This window comes from Rutilus rutilus, assembly GCF_951802725.1.
Source record: "Rutilus rutilus genome assembly, chromosome: 5".
Classification (NCBI taxonomy): Eukaryota; Metazoa; Chordata; class Actinopteri; order Cypriniformes; family Leuciscidae; genus Rutilus; species Rutilus rutilus.
In genome coordinates, this window is record NC_140213.1 from 8,865,530 (window position 1) to 8,886,003 (window position 20,474).

The following is a 20,474-nucleotide window of genomic DNA, read 5'->3' on the forward strand; positions in this document are numbered from 1 at the left end:
GTGATTTGTTGAACAATTCTCTTCAACCATTCAAAAACGAAACAGCACTCGGAGTCGCAGCGGTTGTTGTAAGTTACTTAATAATTTCTTAATTTAGTCTTATTTATCGAACTATGTTTAAAAGTAATCATATTCACAGTTGTGCTGTAGTACTGAATATCTGCAGGGCTATGTTTACAGCCAAATCTGTTGATTAAAGTTACCACTCATTATCGTGTGATAAATTGCAACACGTGACAGATTTGCGATTTGCCTTTTCGGTTAACATTTCTGGTAAAATCTTCATTATATAACCACCAGCATACAAAACTAGTGACACTCATTTGGTAACTAGAGTCAAAACTAGTAAATTACATAAAACCCTTGTTTTGCTGGTTGTCTTTTTAGTAACACTTTAGTTTACAGTGTCCTTGTCACACATAGATCTGCCAACTCTTAATCATTCAACGTGAGATTCACGCAATTGGCCCTTTTCACATGCTCTCAGTCAGGCCACTCACACAGAGAAAAATTGCAAACCAAAGAGTACACCGACAGACAAGACAGAGCAGGTTACTATTGATATGAAACAAATTCTCAGCTCTCAGATTCTGTCAATTTTATTACCAAATTCAAACAATAAATAGGCTACCGTTTTGGCGCTTTTAAATGTGACAGATCGATGTCACAGTTCACAGCCTCAGTTCAAGCGGCACGTGAACCGATCATCTATCTTTACTAGCCTACTAGTTCATAGTAAATAAACACGAATTATCAATAGGTATGTTGAAAGATACAGTACAACTTACTGAAATGTATGCCTCATACATAATATTGACCAATCAGTGTTTTTCAACCGTGGAAAGAGGTCAATAAAATAGCTGGAGTAGGCTACCTCACATAAGGTTACATTTACCTCAGGGAAGCCATTAAATGACCATAGCACGTAAGTTGGCTCTAGAGAAAAATTTGAATTTTAGTATTGGTATAAATTAGTCATTTGCTAAATATGTGCACTATATTACATATTTATTATATTTTTTACTTATATCATTCAAATATTATAAAGTTGTTGTTGTAATAAAAACCGCATTAGGCCTAGCCTATATTTAATTTTAGTTGTTATTTTTAACCTTTAATTATACCAGCTGACAGGGCTCTCTGTAGACTATGTTTACAGCATTAGGTGAGATTTTCTTTCTTGAGAAAAATTAACATGTATCTACTGTACCTACTACGTATCGAAATTGAATCAAGATCGGAATACAACCACAAGAATTAAATTGAAATTGTAAAATTTGTATCAAGCAATAATAAAAGCAGTAGCCTATAGCAATTATTGCACCATGCTGTCACTAAACTTAATACAATTGTTTAGTTAGGCTACCAAATGTTTTGACAATCACGATAGCCTACACTTATTGTTTGTGATTCAAGTTTTTTTTCTTTTTTCGTGTCTAATTATTTACTTATGTGGCAAGTAGCCGTGACTTGAAGGCAAGTCTTGAAGCTGACTTTTGCTGATGAAACTGCAAACTATCTTCAGATAAACTTTTCTTTCATTTATTATAATTCTGACTCTTGTCTTAAATGAATCATTTCTGGTTCTGGGTATTTGACGGTAAATCCCCTTACAGTTAATGGGGTTTACGTACCTCTGCTTCGCGTCGGGGTCCTCATCACCCTGTCGGGGGTTATTTTGAGAGAACAACCGGCTGGATGTACATTATCCCTTACTTGACCCTATAATGGGTCGTATTGTCACACTACTGTATATAGGGTAATTGTCACAACAGATCATGCTGATTGCCACTGATTTGAGAAGAATGGCCTAGTTTTCAACCATCTATAAAGAACCCTCAGAGAGAAACAGGAGACATTTTATGACGGGTAAGAAAACTACATTTTTACATATTCTGAAGTAAGTGTAAGTGGTTCTGCCTGTGCAAAACCTAATATTAAAGTTGCTGTAGATTTGATGGCAGCAGATCTGAATGCAAACTTCAGGTCAAATTTAAGAAAGGGACAGGGTTTATTTGGACTAAATGATTAGACAAGTTCGGTCACCAGAAAAGAGAAGTTTCATTACAAGATCTAATTATATATATTAAAAAAAATAAAAAATAATTATATACATCACAGTAGGGAAGAAAAGACTATTGCAACTTTCATTTCATGCCTCCTTTAAGTTGCCTTTATAACCTTTTTGGATCTTCCAAGCTTTGATAACCTTGACTTTTAATGTGGGGACAGAAACCTTTCAGGTTTCATTAAAAATATCTTCATTCGTGGTTCAAAGATTAACCAAAGTCCTTTGGGTTTGGGTATGTAAATGGTGATAGATTTTCATTTTTGGGTGAACTATCACTAAAGTTAAAGATTTGTTTAAAGAATTTTTACAATAGTAATACTGATACTTGCCTTAGCAAACACCACTCATAACAGAATACTAAATGATAGTAGCAGAATTAAATTAATATTCTGTGCTCGTCCTGACAGAATGATAAATAGTATCCACTATGCAGAGCTTGTAACCGTTTCAAAACCATTTGAGAGGAAGTCTAGCTTTCCCTCTTTTTCTTTCCGTTGCTTCTCCCTCCCTTTTCCAACCCCTCCCTCTCATCTCTCTCTCTCTCTCTAGGGCCAGGACAGCAGCTTGATGACGCAGCATTGACAGAGGCCTGTGGAACGATTGCTGGGCTGAGAGAATAACAGAGAGGCGCTGCTTTGGCCGGCCTTGACACTCAAACACACACACACACACACACACACACAAAACGGCACAAAGGAAGTACTGCTGAGAGAGAAAGCAGCTGATCTGGCCCTGAGGAGAAACTGTGTTGCTGAGTCTCTATCCGTCGCTCTCCTCACAACCATGGCAGAACAAACTGATCTCACCCTGGGCCAGACTGTTTACATCTACAGCTGCTCAAATATGGAAGAGGAGGAGGAATAGATCAGGTATATATCAGTCCCGCTCACTCAGAACTCTCTCTTTCGCTGTCTTGCTCACTCTACTAACACACTGAGAGATTGTCCATTAATGCTGACTAAAAAGAGGCATTAAAATGTACGCTGTGCTTTCCACTTTGGGCCAGACGTTTGAGTGTCCACGAGCGAGATTAGTATGCATTTGTGTGTGCAAGCTTGTTTTGAGCATATACTGTGGGAATCCATCCAGACAGTCGTTTGAGTGCGTTTCTCTTGATTGCATTCCAATAAAGGCGGGCCTTACTGTAATAGGGACATAATAATCTTGTAAACGGCATAAAACTAAATGTTTCCTGCACTATAACATGATTATTTATATAACTGTGGAATTTTTTAATAGTGACAAGATGAAATATTGTAAAATAATAATAAAAAACATGCATACTGAAAATTGCAGGACTGGGGATTCTGCATGATGACCACCAGGGGGCACAACACTGTAGTTCCTCGCACAGGCACACATTTAACCGTACCAACAGGGACCAGAGGAAAGACGATCTCGATTATGAGGAGCGGAATGAACAAACGTCAGGTTGGTAAAGGGATTTTAATCTTACTGCGTCATTTAAAGAGTTAGAATTTAATGAGTCACTTGATAACAGGAAATGTAGAACTGTAACCTGCCCTCTTGCTTTTGTTCCAGCAAGACAACAAAATTATTGTGGTTATACGTATGTGATGTTCTTGTTTGATTTTCATTTGTCTGTCTTTGATGTATTCGCATTTGAGATGAATAGCTCCCTGCTACCATTTTGTTTCATGAGCGGCAAAGTTTCCATCTATAATTCATTACGAAACACAATAGCCCACATATTGACCTAGGCCTCGTCTTGATTGTCAGAGCGATTTGTATTAGTGTTCTGTTTGTTTTCTTTCGCTTTTTCATGTTATATTTCAGGCCATTTTGGCCTTGAGTGGAAGATTGATGCAATGAGCTCACTTTGGACCGTGGTTTTACATAGCATAGAGTAGGCCTCACTTTGACAGGCCTCAGATGTATTAGCATCTTTGATACTTTCAGGGCCACAGCTGCTAGACGTAATATAGTGGCAAAGAACAAAAGTACTTCAGCTATGCAGCACTTGTTTGCTAACGGTTCACTGCTTACTTGTTATGACTCAGTGATGACTAAACTCCTTACACCTCGGGGTTATTTAGAAGCGGTATCGCATTGCAGAAGAATTCAACGCAACCTCTTCTTTTTTTTTTCAGAAGGTAATCACTTGTACAATGTAATAGTCTCAAACTTTCAGTTTTTGTTAGGGGTTGGGGTAATAGCAGCTGAAACTGGAATAGAAATGTTATCATTTATGGTCCACTCCACTCTTATCTCTAAACTTCTCAACCTCTCATGTAAATATACAGGGAAGGGAGAAATATTGTCACCCTTGATCAAGAAGACACCCACACATCTTTTAATTTGTAAGTTTATTACAATTAAGTAAGATTAAAATACATATTACAGATATAAATTGTAAAAATATTGGAATACATTTCATTATTTTACACATAACCATAAAACTGTACACAAAAACAAAGTACAATAATGTAACAATTGAATATAGCAAAAGCAATATTATATTAATATATTAATATTAATGATAATAAGTAATATATGTTGTATTTATACACTCTAAGAAAAGTTTGTGAAAATGCATCCCAATATACTGTTAATGGGAAGGAATTTTCTGTATTGATTTCTCACTGGTGTTTTACATATATTTTTAATTACACTTTGCATTATTTTTGGTTTTTGAGTCCGTAAACTTAATGGAAAATGTACTGGTAATTTTTCTTACAGTGTATTAATTGTTTATTATATAACATTTTTTTTTTTTTTATTAACATTATAACATTATTAAGTAATATTTATATATATATTAACATGGATGGTTTTTATATTCCAGGGGACCCACTCTTTTTAACCAATGAATTTCTATTCTCTTTCCAGATAAAGATTTTTTACATATAATTTTACAATCCTTGCAATTAATATATTTACATAATTAGATATAATTATTTATATTACTTGTATATAGATATATTAACTTTTTAAGTCCAATAAGACCAAAAAAAATTCTTTGTAATGTTTATCCCATTTGGATCCAGTTATTAGTTCCAAAGCAGTTACGCTCACTGCAATATAGCATGCAAAATGGTTTTGCAGGTTTATTGGCAAAATTTACAGACTTTCAGCTGTTTGCAATGAACAAATCAAACAAAAGTAATTGAAATAGCTCAACACAAGAAATGTTTCTAGTGGTTTCCCCTAATTCAACTGAAAATGCAACTTTTAATGACTTCTGCTGTCTCAAAATTATTCAACCCCCTGAATAGATACAACAGCACAAATATGCAAAACAGGTGTTGTCTCAAGCACACCTGATGCAACTAATCGAGGGCTTCATTAGTTGCACCATGTGTGCTTGAGCTAGAACACCTAAAATATATGAACTGGCTAGGTTTGTTGAGTGTCATGTTTGACTGCATGTTAGAAATATGGCTAAGTCAAAAGAATGGTCCAAAAAGAGAAGATATCAATACCTTCACAAACAAGGAACATGATACCAATTTTTTTAATAAAAAAAATAAAATAGCAAAGGCACTAAATGTTCCTAGAGACACCGTTAGAAGCATAGTTTGCATGTTCAAAGTTAAAGGAACAGTGGTTACATGACCTGGACGGGGTAAAAAAAAAAAAAAAAAAAAAAATATCAACGGCTGCAAGCAGATTTCTGAGAAGGCATGTTCAGAAAAACCCTCAAGTGTCTGCAAAAGACCCGCAGCAAGACTTGGTGGCAACAGGCACTGAGCTTTCAGCTTGCACAGAAAGGCGTGTACTAAACACATGCCAGAACTCCCAAGAAGTACAAAAGCACAAGAAAAGTTGGCTCCAATTTGCTCAAAATCATATAAATAAGCCACAGAAGATTTGGGATTCTGTTCTGTGGAGTGATGAAACAAAACTGGATCTGTATGTCTGGAAGAAGAATGAAGCATATGCTGAAAAAAACACTATGTCTACAGTTAAGCATGTTGGGGGCTCGGTGATGCTCTGGGGCTGCTTTGCATCCTCTGCCAGTGGACACCTGCAGCGTGTCGAAGGCAAATGGATTCATTGAAATATCATTGGATTTATCAGAAAATCCTAGGAGAAAACATCAGTGAGGAAGCTGAAGCTTGGGCGTCATTGGACCTTCCAACAGGACAATGATCCCAAGCATACCTCAAATTCCACCAAGGCTTGGTTGCAGAAGAAATCCTGGAAGATTCTGCAGTGGCCATCAGTCAACCCATAGAAAATGTCTGGTGGGATTTGAAGAAGGCGGTTGCAGCACGCAAACCCAAGAATATTACTGAACTGGAGGCCATTGCTCATGAGAAGTGGGCTAATATTTCTCAGAAACGCTGCCAGAAGCTGGTGTCTGGTTGTACATCTTGTTTGCAGCAGGTCATAATAGCAAAAGGGTGCTCTACTAAGTACTAAAGATGTTTGGCATGAAGGGTTTGAATAATTTTGAGACTGCAGAAGTCATTAAAAGTTACATTTTCAGTTGAATTTTGGGAAACTTTTGTTGAATTATTTCAATTATTTTGATTTGTTCATTGGAAACAGCTGAAAGTCTGTAAATTTTGCCAATAAAACTGATTTGCAATGGGGGTTGAATCATTTCGATTACAACTGTACTAAAATCATCTTGTAGCTGAGGTTGATAAATATCCATGACTTGTCCAAATCACCATTTTATTTTAATTATAAGAATTTTCCAGGACTGTGGGAACACTGATATCATGTATGAAATTTGTTTAGACATATTACGGCAATTATTCAAAAGATCCAAAAATTGGATATTCCTAATTATGTATAAGCAGACAGTGAGAGGCTGTGGGCTGCATGGAGAGATCAATGATCAGTCTAGCTTCTGATTCTTATTTCACCATCAGTGGTTCACTTATAAAACAACCTAAGAGCTGAACACAGGCCAGGCCACTAGTGAATGCAGCCTTTGTTACAGGAGCTTGTCTTCCTGGCACCCAGGTAATCAGCACTCAGCCTTGTTTCCAGAAATAACCGCTGGTATCTGGGCATTAGGTTCACATGATGCACTGCGAGCCGAAGGAGGCGGTCTTCCGCAAGCTTTAAAGAGACACTTTACCGACTTTAAAAGAAGTTCTGGTACATTTAACTCAGATGTAAGCAAGAGCTTATTTGACTGAAAACTAAATAATTATAGCATAAATATAGTGGAATAAGCCCTTCTTCATGATGCCATCTACAGATGCAACCCACTTCTGGGGATTTTTGTTCTCATTTAAATGTGGAAATAGTTTTAGGATCTTTAGAAATTTAACCCTAAGAAAAATAGAATTCTACCATATTTTTAGGTCACTAATGAAAGTAAGTTTCATCAGGTTTTGGTTCAGCTGAAGTGCTGGTGTCATTACAGCAAAAGAGGGAATAATAAATACTAAGACATAAGAAACATGTTTAATTCAACTTACACTTTACACAAAATAGAAGCTTTTTCACCAGTGCTCTCAGAGCTCAGATTACAAGGAATTGTATTTATGTTAAATGTCCATTATAATTGAATTATAGACATTAAATAGTTGAAGTGTGTATAATCTCCTGTTTAATAGTGTTTGGGAACATTTAAAATTATGTTTGATAACTGGGTAGAATATACACTAGTGCATTCAATATTTTTTGTACAAAAAAAAAAAAAAAATTATATTATATTAGTGTGATTAGAATATGTTGGAAAATAAGGAGAAGCCTTAGAGAAAATAAATATTGTAAGAAAAAAAAAGCATAAAAAATGAAATAACCATAAGTATTCAAAGAATTCGTGTGCAGTATTTATTTGCAGTCCTCACCCTGAATAAAGACATACCCAGTTTGGGCTATAAAATTTAATAACCTGCAGATGGAATTTGAAGTTGCTCCTCCTATTTTTCCCTGTCCATTTTCGCCCATTCTCTCCCTCCCATCTCCTCCCTCTCTCGTGTTCTCTGCAGAACAGCCGCATCCCTTTGCATCAATCAGCAGCCATGTTGAAGGTGATCCCACAGTCCCCACCACCTTTCCACTTTCTTTCGAGCTCTCGTTCTCTCTTCAGAGCTCTTGCGCACTCGCTCACTCTCTGTCCACGGCGGTTTTTCAACCTTTCGCTGAAACCCCTCTCTAGTTGCCTGCCATGTTCCTTCGTCCTCACCTTGTCTCAAATCACCATTTCTGCTTACTCATGCGCTCTCTCATCCTCTCTCTCTCCTCGGCTGCTCGCCCTCCTTCTGTTTGATTTCAGAAATGAGCGTTTGAGAAGCAGACTGTGCCGTCTCTCTCTCTTGCTCATTCTCTTTCTCTCACACCCACCCACCACCTCCACAAAGATGCACATATAAAAATGTTGCAGCACTGATAGCGGTACAGCTTAGCCACAACAGCAAACAGCCACGTTCAGATGTGCAGAAACACATTCTGGACCAGAGAAAAGCATGTTTCATAAGGTGGGCGAGGGACAGGCAGAGAACACAAACGTGTGTGCCTGTGCATCAAAAAGCATCGCTGTTCATGATCTTTTTTTGGAGGGGTGGGGGCAGCGAGGCTCATCTAAAATAGCAGCAACCAGACCGCCGTTATTTATTCTACGTGATGGAAAATGTCAGACTCTGCCTCGCGCCAGGTGCCATTTTTGTTTTGACACCGGTGGTTGCATTGTTGCATCCTCCTCACATGCACGGCATGCGAGTGCTTCTCACACATTAACGTGTGCTGATCCGTTTTTTTCGCACTCTCTCGTTTCGGCTGCCCTTTTGCAGTGGTTAATGAAGTTGCAGTCCTTGCTAGCACGCCGCATCTCTTATCCGCTGCTAATAATGCACAGACAGCAGTGGAGCTGCCCTGCCCGACTATTTATAAACTCCACAGTGGGCGAATAGACCCTGGTGGCCAGCTAGCGAGCGTACGGAAGGAACGAGACCTATAGCAGGGTGCAGTGGAGCAGACTGATGCCCCCTGCCACCTCTGGACTGGGCGTCTCATGCAGAGAGGGCACTGGGACTAGGGTGAACGAAAAAGAGAGAGAGTGTGAGAGTGAGAGTGAGAGAGAGAGAGCGAGCAGGATAGACTTATAGGAGAGACTGCGATCGCAGCAGAGAGCAGCAAGCGACGAGTTGAATCAAAAAAAAAAAAGCTGTAACACTTTCGCCTGCAAACGAAACCTCTTTTTCTAGCCATCAGTGGATCGCAGGAACTGTAGAGGAAGGCGTGAGCGATGTTTTCCGCTCTCCATCCACTGAAGCGCTTTCTCTGATTAACTGAAATAAAGGTACGTTCAGCATGCTTTTCCCCTCCAGTTTCAAACAGACATAGTAGAGCGCTTTTTTACAGAGCAGCGCATGAAGTCTTGTGTGGTTTTATCTGTAAGAATGAAAGCTAATGTTTTCGCTCTTTATTTGACTGGACATTTCATACTCATAGGCAAATGTTTCTCTTATTTTGTACAGAACGGTTTGAGGGAAGGTGGGGGATTTTTATTTTTCCGCCATTTCGCTTATCCGGTATGGTAAGTCACGTTAAGGGTGTGGCAGGTGATACATCCACGGACAACAAATGTATTTTACGCCTATATAAAATGCCTGAATGTTGAAGAAACCTTTAACGGCCCAAGCAACAAATAGCGAGCCTAAATGTTTAGTTTTTTAATGTAAAAGGGCCCTTCAACTCAAATTCGCATTGGCATCCAGCTCTACGAGCCTAGGGGATGTGATTTTGACTGCGTACTAGTCCACTGAACTCACACACCAATGCAGATAATGGTGATCCCAGGCCATTGTCCGCAGCTAAATGCTACCGGGGCTTCCCAACATGGCGCAGTCTGTAAGAATGAACCGTTTTTCTCTGGACAGAAAGCACAACTGCCTGCTCAGCCGCCATTCATACAAATCCCAATAAGTGCTGCGCCACAGCATGTTGCCGTGACAACGGAGGCCTGTCAGACAGGGAGCAGGCGGATGTTTTCCCAGCGATTAAGAGAGGTCTGCCTCTCCCGCTCAGTGCAATCACAAACAGTCCAGATCAAAATAGATCCTCAGCAGCAGCATAGCAATAAAAGCTGGCATGATGTTACATCCAGACTGTGTTGTTTAATGCAGAGTAAAGGTACAGGCTGAGTAATACTGCTGTGTCATGTTTTTGATGATCAGAGGCAGATATGTCTTCTTTGTGGTTCTGTTGTTTCCTTTCTCTTTATGAGTAACGCATAATGCATCAGGGCGACCACAGAACAGCCTGAGGAAATGATCTTCTAAACTACTTTGTCTGTTCAGAAACTGAGCTCTGACCATAGCTTTGCTTGTCAATCATTTTAATATTTCATATTAATGTCTCAGAATTTAGATTCTAAAATCCAAAATTGTTAGTCCACACAAGATCGACCTCTACAGTCTAATAGAACATTTACAGGCAGCCATTTTACTTTATACCAAGATGCTTTTTGTCGTGGTTTCAAAATGGCTGCTCTGTTGAAAGAGAAAACCTCTCAACAGAGGCACGCAAAACTTTACCTTCTCGCCAGAATCATGTACATTACTGAAAAAAGAACGCATGCACATTGCAGAGCATCTAGTCCGTGTACGTACTAGAACATGGTCAGTTTACTACAAGTGCTCCAATGGAAACTAATCTACTAACAATGGCAAAGCGTAATCTTTTTTTACTTGATGGGAAACATACAGAAAATGCAAAGTTAGCAATGACTGTCATCTGTGCAAGTGTCTAAAAAGCAATTCTGCAATTTGGCAAATAAAAAGGTCATTTGACGCCCAAGTGTTTCATTTTAGGCTCCCACACAAGTAAATGCCTAAAAACTACATTACAGTCATTCATTTAAAGAACAATGCGATTTGGACATTCCATCACCGTCACATAGACAGAACTAGGGCCTCATACACAAAAAGAGTAAGAAAGGAGAAAATAGGGCAAATTAGAGACAAAAGACGTAAACAATCCATATGAAAAACTGTATTCACTTTGAGCTTTGTGCCTCCAAACAATATGTTGTGCTTTGCTAGTACATTGGCCATGAGTGTTGCTGCATCTGACATATTTCCACTTTGCAGTGGCAGGTCACTCTTCCTCGTGGGGAGCAGTTGAACTGGAAATAGATAGTGAGAAGCAGAAATAGGTCAGTTTGCTAGGATGGATATTCAAAAGCTTTTGTGCTCCTCTACCAGCAGGGAGATGGAGAATCTGACCTTTGGTCATTTCCTCATTGTGCCGCTATGTAGTTTAGCCAACTAATGAGTCAAACGAGTGTCATGCACTGGGTCGTTGACAGAAAATGAAGGACAAAAAAATAAATTAATTAGCCAAATCTTCAGAACTTTTTCAGACACATGCATTAAAGACAAATACATTAAAGTCAATGAAAATGATTCATGAATGAAATATGTTAGGTACAGTGATAAATTAATGCTTGTATTTATTTTTCATATTTATTGTTTATGTACACTATAACACACTGTTTAGCTCTTTTACTGTAATTTACAGTGCTTGTGTTGTGCCACATACATCTATATCTGCCAAGGCCGACTGATCTCTGTAGATTGCATTTTAATGCAGTATTTGCCACCTTTCCCTGTTACATCTGGTTGCAGCTGTCCCTTTTTCACTCTTCACATTTCATCTTCCCACTCTCTGACAGCTGGCATATAAATAATTAATTAAATAAAATGCATTTTCTCATTATATTATACAATATTAAAACGTTTTTTCCTGAAATATTATGAACATTTAAGTTTAAATAAAAACTCCAAGGTAGGCTACTGCTTATAAATCATTATGTACAAACACTATGTTTTTTACTGTCTTGTTTTTGCTTATCCATGACTTCTATTTTGAAATCATCTTGTTCTTGCGAGTCTTTAGTCTCTGTCAAATGTATGACCTAATTGTGTTCAGCTGTGTTTTGCTCCCTCATTAGTTCTTGTGTGTTCTGTATATTGCTCCTGTGTTTGCCTGGTCTGCTGTTGCCTTCGAGTGCACTTGGTAAGATCTTGCGTCAGAGTTAGGAAATCATAATTATGGCATGTTATGTATTCAAGTCTGCAGACATAGCCAAAAAGTACAAGATGTTATTATAGGTAGAAGATTTTGTTGGTATATATATTTTTTTTGGTATATTTTTTTCTAAATATAATAGCTCGAAGCTATCTTGTGTGACAGAGGTGCAATTATACACAACCTACGTCCAGGATATAACTTAAAACTATGATTCATTTAGGCCTATATCCAGAATTATTTATCTGTATTTTTTTATTTTATATATTTGTTTCATAATTTTTTCAAGTCAAAACAGGTCATGTTATGTATTGTTTTTGGATTTTTGTTTTCTGTATTCTTTGCTTTAAAGGGATACTCCACCCCAAAATAAAAATGGTCAACATTTACTCATCCTCGTGTTGTTCAAAACCTGTATGACTTAATTTCATGTGTAGAACATAAAAGAAGATATTTTTGAGAAATGTGAGAAGTGTTTTTTTTTTTCTCCATGTACTAGAAGTCAATGGTCTCCAATGTTGTTTTGTTCCTAATGTTTTCATCATCTTTTGTGTTCAGCAGAAGAAAAAGTCGTACAGGTTTGCAACAGGCTTGGGTAAATGAAGACAACATTTTTATTTATGAGTAGAGTATCGGAAAGAGCAGTCTGTTCAGGAACATACAGAAACTTGAAGGTGAAATAACACTAATAAACAATCACAATATAAGCCTTTAGGATCTGGCCTATCAGGTGGCAAAAGTCTTCTCATTACAGCAGTAAGGTCCAAGTTAAGCCTCCCCACGGCTAAAGCAACCTTATCTGTCTTATTAATAATAATTTGGTCACATAGATGAGAGCGCTCTATGAAGGTTAAGCAGCGTCAGCATAAACTTTAATAATCATGAGTTAGGCTCCTAGTGCCCCTGGGATCATTTTCATTGAGAGAACCATACGTGGCAATATGTTACCATAGAGCCATTGTCAATAGAAGCACAGCAGACATGCCACTGACAAACAGTCCATTCGTTTAATTTAGCTTCACCTGTTCCCGTGCCCCCTAATGCTTGGAGTTCTGGGTTACAGTTGATGGTTCCTGCCAGCAATTAATTAATTATAACCTGATTTTGAGTAATATATTTTACTTTGTGGAAGTGCCGGTTAGAGGACAGCACTTTCCCAGCCATGGATTCTTTCTCACTTCCTCCAGCAGATAATGGGATCATAGTGTGGCTTTCAACACATGCATTAACGCAAAGAGAAATGATGAGCAACAAGTCACCATTCTTATCCTTCATTATCCAGTGAACTAAGCTGTCCTAAAAATAAATGCCAAATGGAGATGGAAGTGCATAGGTCAGTGGCAAAATATTTATTTAAATATTAAATAATACTTTTTAAGGATTGTAAACTATTTATGCAAATTGTTGCAGTTCATCATGAGCATTTCTTTGTTTTTCTGTGCAATTACTTCTGTTTTATGTTTTATGTTCCATGTATGTGTACTTAACTTGCACAAAGTATGCTTCTGTATTCTGGAATCTTGAGCACAAAAATATGGTAGAATAAAGACTGGTATGGCAGTGTGCAAACATCCTCAATAATAAATCTCTACTAGCTTTCACCTCATTTCCCTGCATCAAAACAACACCATATGTCTTTGCACTATATAACTGATGTGGTCATTATGAATATTTGGGTATAAGAACTGCATACATTACAGTTTTGGTTATAAGGTAACTGCATCTGCTTACCATTGTACATTATGTACTAGCTTCACTTGATTACTGTTTAATAGACATGCTAGTGAACCAAGTGGCGTTGAGTTTATGAGTTGAGTCATGCTGCCATCTAGTGGTTTGATGTGATTAGATTACAAATCTAATCTTATAATAGTCAACAAATAATTACACTTCTCATTATGTGGTTTAAAATGTCTCCTTTCTGCTTTTTTTTTTTTTTTTAAGTAATGGTTAAATGTCACGTTAAACCAATACACAAAAATGTATATTTTTTTAACATTTAAAGAGATGGTTCACCTCCCCCAAAAAAATATTATGTCACCATTTACTCACCCACATGTTATTCCAAACCTGTAGGTATTTCCTCCTTCTGTGGAACACAAAGGAGTTTCTTCTTTTGTGGTCTGCCAAAGAAAAAAAAAGAAGTAATTGGGTCGGAACAGCAAGAAAATGAATTTTCATTTTTGGGAGCAGTCATTCAGCCTAGGCTAAATTTAGTGGCTTGATCAGTGGTGATCTGTGAACAGTGACTTGTTCATTAAGTACGTTGAATACTTCATCCAGTTATTTTTCCTTTCCCCACCCCCGGTAAAAACAAAGGTCATATGCTGTTATCTCAAAGTAGCCATAATTTTCACAGATTTAAAAGATTGTTTTTTGTGTTTTTTGTTTGTTTTTACTTTCTGTCTCTTCTCTGCAGATGACTGTGGTCAACCCCAGCACTCTTGGTCTGGTGGACAATTCCCACCCCCAAACTATCCTCAGTCATCTTAGTGAACAGCGTTCTCAAGGCCTATTCTGTGATGTAATAATCGTTGTGGAGGATGTCAAATTCCGCGCTCACCGCAACATACTGGCTGCCACAAGTGGATATTTTCGTAATGCTTTCAAAACGCCTGATGTCTACACATCCAGCCAGGTGCTGGAGTTAACAGACCTAAAATCTGAGGTCTTTGCTAGCATTCTAAACTTTATCTACAATGCCAGAGTGGAGTCAAGTAGTACAGAGGACAGCAGGTCTCTGGTGGCAGCTGGAAAGCGTTTAGGAATTCCCTTTCTGGAGAAATTGCTTGACTTTGAAAAGCAGAGCTCTGGTCTCTTGCAAGGTAAAGCCTCTGCAAGCTGCGGAAGATCAAACAGTCAGTCAAAGTTGGCAGACACATGCACACTGAAAAAAGAGACACTCAAGCCTGAAGAGTTAGACTGCTCCAAGGGCCCAAGGATCACCAATGCTTTCTCCATTACTGAGGTTGGGGCAGTAAACAACCCATTCTCTACACTGGATCACCGTAACAAAGTTATCGAGGAAGGGCATTCTCCTTCCAGCTCCCAAGATACAAGCATATCACCCACAGAGAGTGAGCCTGCCCATGCTCTAACAGAGCACTCGTATGCAGTGAGCCAGGGGCAAGAATCTAAAGAGGTTAGCCAGGGGAACGATAACGGAACAATCATGCCTGCCGTTCCTCCAGCTAAGCCCGTGGTTAACAATAGACTTGGACCTATAAAGAAGCGTCGTATACATGGTAACGGTATTCCGTCTCTCTCAATTGAGCCAGGTGCAACTATGCCCACTATTACTGGCACATCTGCAGTGGAAAATGCTACTGTTGCACCATTATCTTCCTCCCAGTTATCCTCAGATGCAGCACCAGTGATACATTCCAGCCTTGATCTCTTGCCACCACTTGACGTTACACCCTCTCAGGATGCAGAGCCACCCTGCCTCAGTCCTCAGAATACACCCAGTGTCCCCGCCTTCTGCTGCCAGCAATGCCCTGAAACCTTTAATGACTCTACACTTCTCACCATCCACATGCAAATACACAAAAGATTTGTCAGTCATTTGTTTTGCAAGTACTGCCATAAAAAGTTTATGCATCTGAAAAGATTGCGCAATCATGAGCAGGTTTGTGTGAAATCTCTAAAAGGTCCATCTGAGTTAGAGACAAATAATAAAGACTCTTTGAGAGTCCCAGTCTCTAATGGTACACCTAATGAAAATACAACACAACTCTCTTCACCTCCACTAGATCTCCATATCCCTTTAAGTTTAGACCCCACATTGACTAGTCCCCCTGAGCTGTCTCAGGATCAAGTTAATGGGACCTTAAAAACAAGTAGCACTTCAAGGACATATAAATGTTCTGTATGCAAACGGGCTTATGTGACCATTTCCAGCCTAAAAAGACATGAGAATGTACACTCATGGCATAGAGCCTATCCTTGTCACTACTGCAACAAAGTTTTCGCTCTGGCTGAGTACCGCACAAAGCACGAGATTTGGCATACTGGGGAACGCCGGTACCAGTGCATCTTCTGCTTGGAGACCTTCTTGACTTATTACATCCTCAAGAATCACCAGAAGTCCTTTCATGGCATCGATCCACAGCTGGCTGTCAATAAAAAATCAGCAAATGGTGGATTCAAGGGTAGTGTCTACCCCATAAAGCTCTACAGGCTTCTCCCAATGAAGTTTAGAAAGAAACGTTATAAGTCATACAGTCAGACATACTCTGAAGGGTTCGAGGGCAATGATGATTCCTACAGTGAACCACTGGGCAGCTGTTCCCCCCACACACTTTTTGACTGTGCAGTACCTACAACTAATTCAGATGCTGTTAATGGTCAATCATTATTTTCAATGCCAGTGACATTCATGGCCACTCCAAAAATGATGGCATCAGAAACTCCTCGCATCAGCTTTGAGAAACCGTGTGACCAAAACATAGGATTTCCTATGTCATCTGAGATAGACCATCCTTCAAAACACCTTTCCACTGATTTCAAGAAACAGTCTGGATTTGATGGCAAAGGGACACCGCTCTTCAGCCACAGATTTACAGATTCTTCACAAGTGATAGAGAAAAACAAAGGGACCCCTCTCATTACAAATGGAAGCGACAGAGATTCGTCAACAGAGAAAAACACAGAAAACAGCACAGACATTCTTCCATTCCTCAACATACCACCTGTCTGCTCCTTCGAAGGGTTGAGCAGGCTGAGTGAACTGTCAGCAGCAGCACAAACCATTGAGGACATGGCTAATCAGCTGCTACAAGCAAGACCCGAGAGCATAACATCGGATCAGCCATCTAGTGGAAAGACAGAAACGTACATTGCTAAGCCTGCATGTCCAGGCCCATCCGTTGACAACCAAGTCCTTCCCCTCTGCCAAATAACAGTGAAGATTGGCAACGAGGCAATTGTTCGACGAAAAATAAAAGGCTCAAAGCTATTTCCAAAAAAGAGGAAAAGGAAAAGCTGGAGACAAGAGGGCATAGGTCAAAATAGCCCTGCAGAGGAGAGTATTGGAAGTCCAAGTCTGCGACTGAGAACAGAAGTCACAACATCAGTCACAAAAAATGAATCATATGATGACCCAAATGATCCTGAAACCGACAAACTATGGCGACCCTATTACTCATATAAACCTAAAAAGAGGGGTAAGAAACTGAAACACAAACGAACAAGGATGAAACATGTGAGATGCTACACGAGACCATTGTCACCTGAAGCCAACGAAGACTTCAGAGAGACACCGTTCTGTCCAGATGAGAGGACCTCAGCAGACAACTATGAGGTCAGGAGGGAGCCAAGGCTTAGCAGCCAAAAGGAAGCTTTCTCCTGCCACAGCTGTGAGAGCTCTTTCTCTAGCCAGACCTCCCTCAGCATGCACATCATCAGCTGCCATCAGCCACGCTGCAGAATATGTGGTAAACAAAGTCCCCCTGAATCCAGCACAGCTGGGCCCACTGCAGAGGATAGTAGTGACTTTATCTGCAAGAGCTGCACTGAGGATGGCTCCTGTTTCAGCTCGGATGTGGCATCCCACAGTCTGAGCATGGAAAAACGTTACAGATGTTCTTACTGCCCACAGCGGTTCCTTTACCTTGCCACTAAGAAAAGTCACGAGAAAAAACACCTAGAAAAGTCAGATAGAGGACACAATTGCAGATATTGCTCAAAGGTATGTAAATCAGCAGTGCTGTTGAGTGTGCACGAGAGCAAGCACTTCAAGTCAGAAGATGGAGAAGATCCAGACAGGACATGTAAAATATCCAGTTCCTTTTCTAATGAGCGCAAAGGACAGATCAAACCTGAGCCTTGGGAAAGCATGTATACCTGCTCAGAGATCAAGCCAAAGATGGGGGAACCTATGGACATAGATTCTGAGGGGAATTACCCTACAATCACCAGTGTCTACAAGAAAACGTCTTTGTCATTTCCGTATGTAGCAGATGGCAGGTCTTTCACTCCCCTTCCTTCAGAGATAAAGAGGAAGAAGTCCAAGAAAAAAAGCATTTTGGAACGTTCTAAAGGATTTGGATTTGAGGGGCACGCACAGGACTCTGTGACATGGGGCCAACAGGATTGACCTGCCAACACAGGTACAACCAAGTAAAGTGCTGACTCAGTCCAATCTGTCAGCCAAGAATGCCTGTAACCAAAGGAACTTCCCAACAGCCTACAGTTGCTCATGTCAGAGCGGCATTTCTGTAAAGAGGAACCTCGTTTTCACACCCACGACAGGAAGGAAATGCATCTCCTGCTGATGTCACATAGAATAATGACGTAAGTGACAAGGCAGGCCTTACAACGTTTGAAAAATGGGGGAAAAACGCACAAGAAAGTATGAGGAGGTTAGCGTAGTGACTGTCTTCAAGAGAACTTGTGATGTAAATATAGAGTATTTTTGGTCGTTCACATGAAATACTATTGGTAGTTTTCCACGTTTTTTTATGAGAAAAAAAAGTGGTTTTATTTTTATACGTTTTTATTTGTCTAAGACAGGTGGATCTTCACTATTTCATTGCTCATTGTGTTATATTCTATGCATTAAGTAAAGTGAACAGCTAGCAGCACCTTACAGTAAAGATAACTGCGAGTGATTGTACTTTTATTGTAACATAACACCATTACCACCATTTCAGTCTATTTGTTGCACACAAATGCATTAATAACTCTGCTGATAAATGCTACAAATTATTTTCCTGAATATACCAAAAGTTTTACCTTTCATTTATAAAAATGTGTTTAATTTTGTGGAATACTTACAACAAATCATTAAATAAAAAAATAACACATAACACAAATCATGTTAAGTGGCCTATAACTCAATATCTTGTTAAAATTGTTGTAAAGTTGGACAATGTAATAATGTTAGTCACAGTAATGAAATTTAATAAATGTTTAATCACATTATCCCCTGGTTTCACAAACCAGGCTTAAGCCTGGCCTCAGACTAAAATGCATGTTTGTGCTGTTTTAACTAAAAGCAACTTATACAGACATATCTTAAAATATTGTTTTATCTCAAGATGTACACCAGTAATGTTTTTTTTTTTTTTTTCAGGCACATTTATAAAAGCTGCTTAAATGTCCTAATTGAACTAAGGCCTAATCCTGGCTTACTCTAAGCCCTGTCTGTGAAACCAGGCCTACATTTAGCAAATGAAAACGAGGCTGTGGGATAGACGAACAGTGCACGCAATAGGATGTATTCAGAGTTTTTTTTAATTAACCATTTGTACAAATGGTTATTTTTATTTTCTGCACAATATGACAATACTATCTTAAGAGTTTTTTTGACAATTGGAAATATTTTGGAGAGATTCATGTTTTGTTCGCTGAATATTAAATGTGCACCATGCAGGATTTTTAGTTACTGTTTGCCTCTCCTCGGACATCATATCAGTTGCACACGCATCCAAACTGACTCAAGAAACTGGGAACGGGCAGATGAACTGAGCTATTTGTTTATCATGCATTAATAGCATTTATGTGTATATTTTTTGTGTATATAAGAAGTTACACCAATAGTTAGGTGACTGGCTGTAATTTGTGAGCTATCTTCAGTCTAGCTTGCTAATAAACAACAATTACGTTTCGTAAAAACATAATTACAATGCATAATTAAGCCAATAACAACATTAGCGAATTGTTTTTGGGTCGAGACAGGAGAACTTTAGAGGAGCTTCCCAAGACAGACTACAATGTCCCGCCCTCACCTGTGCCGTACGTCATCATTTGCTGGAGCTATACATGCGCTGGCCAAAGGTGCAGCTCAGAAACGTCCACAGGAATTCAAAAAAAGAAAATACAGGCACAGGACAGTGTCTCTGTAGACCACCACACACTTCTAGTAGTCTATACTTTTTCTTCTTCAAAAATCCTGCATAGTGCACCTTTAAATAAAAGGGTACCCAATAGTTCAACACATTAAACAGCCTTATAGCCTTGTTTTCAATTGTGGCGCATTAAAGTGGCATTTACCCTTGACTAAGGTCTATTGTAATGTTGGCTGAGTTTCCTGCCAGTAATAAAATATCAAATGTCAGTTTTGTACAATTGGAACATATTTCATCACATTTCCTAATGTCATATCTTTAGAATCCATTATACAAATAAACTGAAAAAACATGGAGAGGTTGACAGAGAGAGAGAGAGAGAGAATGAGTGAAACAGAACCCAGAGCTCCTCTTCCTCCTGAAACTGCAGACTTGTTAGTGGGAACTCTGTTTATTCATTCAGATTGTCTCTCTCACTCTGTCTTTGGCCCTCCATGCTGACCCATCTGAGAAGCTCATTCCCGTTTCTCTGTCAGTCCTCCACACAATGCGGCATTCAGTGTCCCGTCTGGGCCCACGTGACACCAGCGCCAGATGTTCTGAACTCTCCGCCACCGGCTCCACTCTTGGAGATATGCTGAGATCTGGTAGCA

General features: G+C 39.1%; 1 protein-coding gene across 5 annotated transcripts; it reads left to right on the plus strand.

Moving 5' to 3' along the window:
- Positions 1–2,618: 2,618 nt before the first annotated feature.
- Positions 2,619–20,091, plus strand: zbtb38 (zinc finger and BTB domain containing 38). Of its 5 annotated transcripts, XM_084409440.1 has the most exons (4): positions 8,936–9,299; positions 9,478–9,536; positions 13,222–13,364; positions 14,451–20,091. In XM_084409440.1, the coding sequence occupies exon 4, from the start codon at positions 14,451–14,453 to the stop codon at positions 18,126–18,128; it is 3,678 nt and encodes a 1,225-aa protein (XP_084265566.1). In that variant the 5' UTR covers positions 8,936–9,299; positions 9,478–9,536; positions 13,222–13,364; the 3' UTR covers positions 18,129–20,091. The 5 variants fall into 5 exon arrangements, with proteins under 5 accessions (XP_084265563.1, XP_084265564.1, XP_084265565.1 ...); XM_084409437.1 differs by lacking the exons at positions 8,936–9,299; positions 9,478–9,536; positions 13,222–13,364 and adding exons at positions 2,619–2,940; positions 3,368–3,502; XM_084409438.1 differs by lacking the exon at positions 13,222–13,364 and having other exon boundaries at positions 8,614–9,299.
- Positions 20,092–20,474: the final 383 nt, after the last annotated feature.

Excerpts from the sequence above, each read along its gene's own strand:
- zbtb38 (XM_084409437.1), top strand. The coding sequence starts at position 3,383 with ATGATGACCACCAGGGGGCACAACACTGTAGTTCCTCGCACAGGCACA. Across the intron at positions 3,503-14,450 it reads GCGGAATGAACAAACGTCAG|ATGACTGTGGTCAACCCCAG; the intron begins GTTGGTAAAGGG and ends TCTTCTCTGCAG.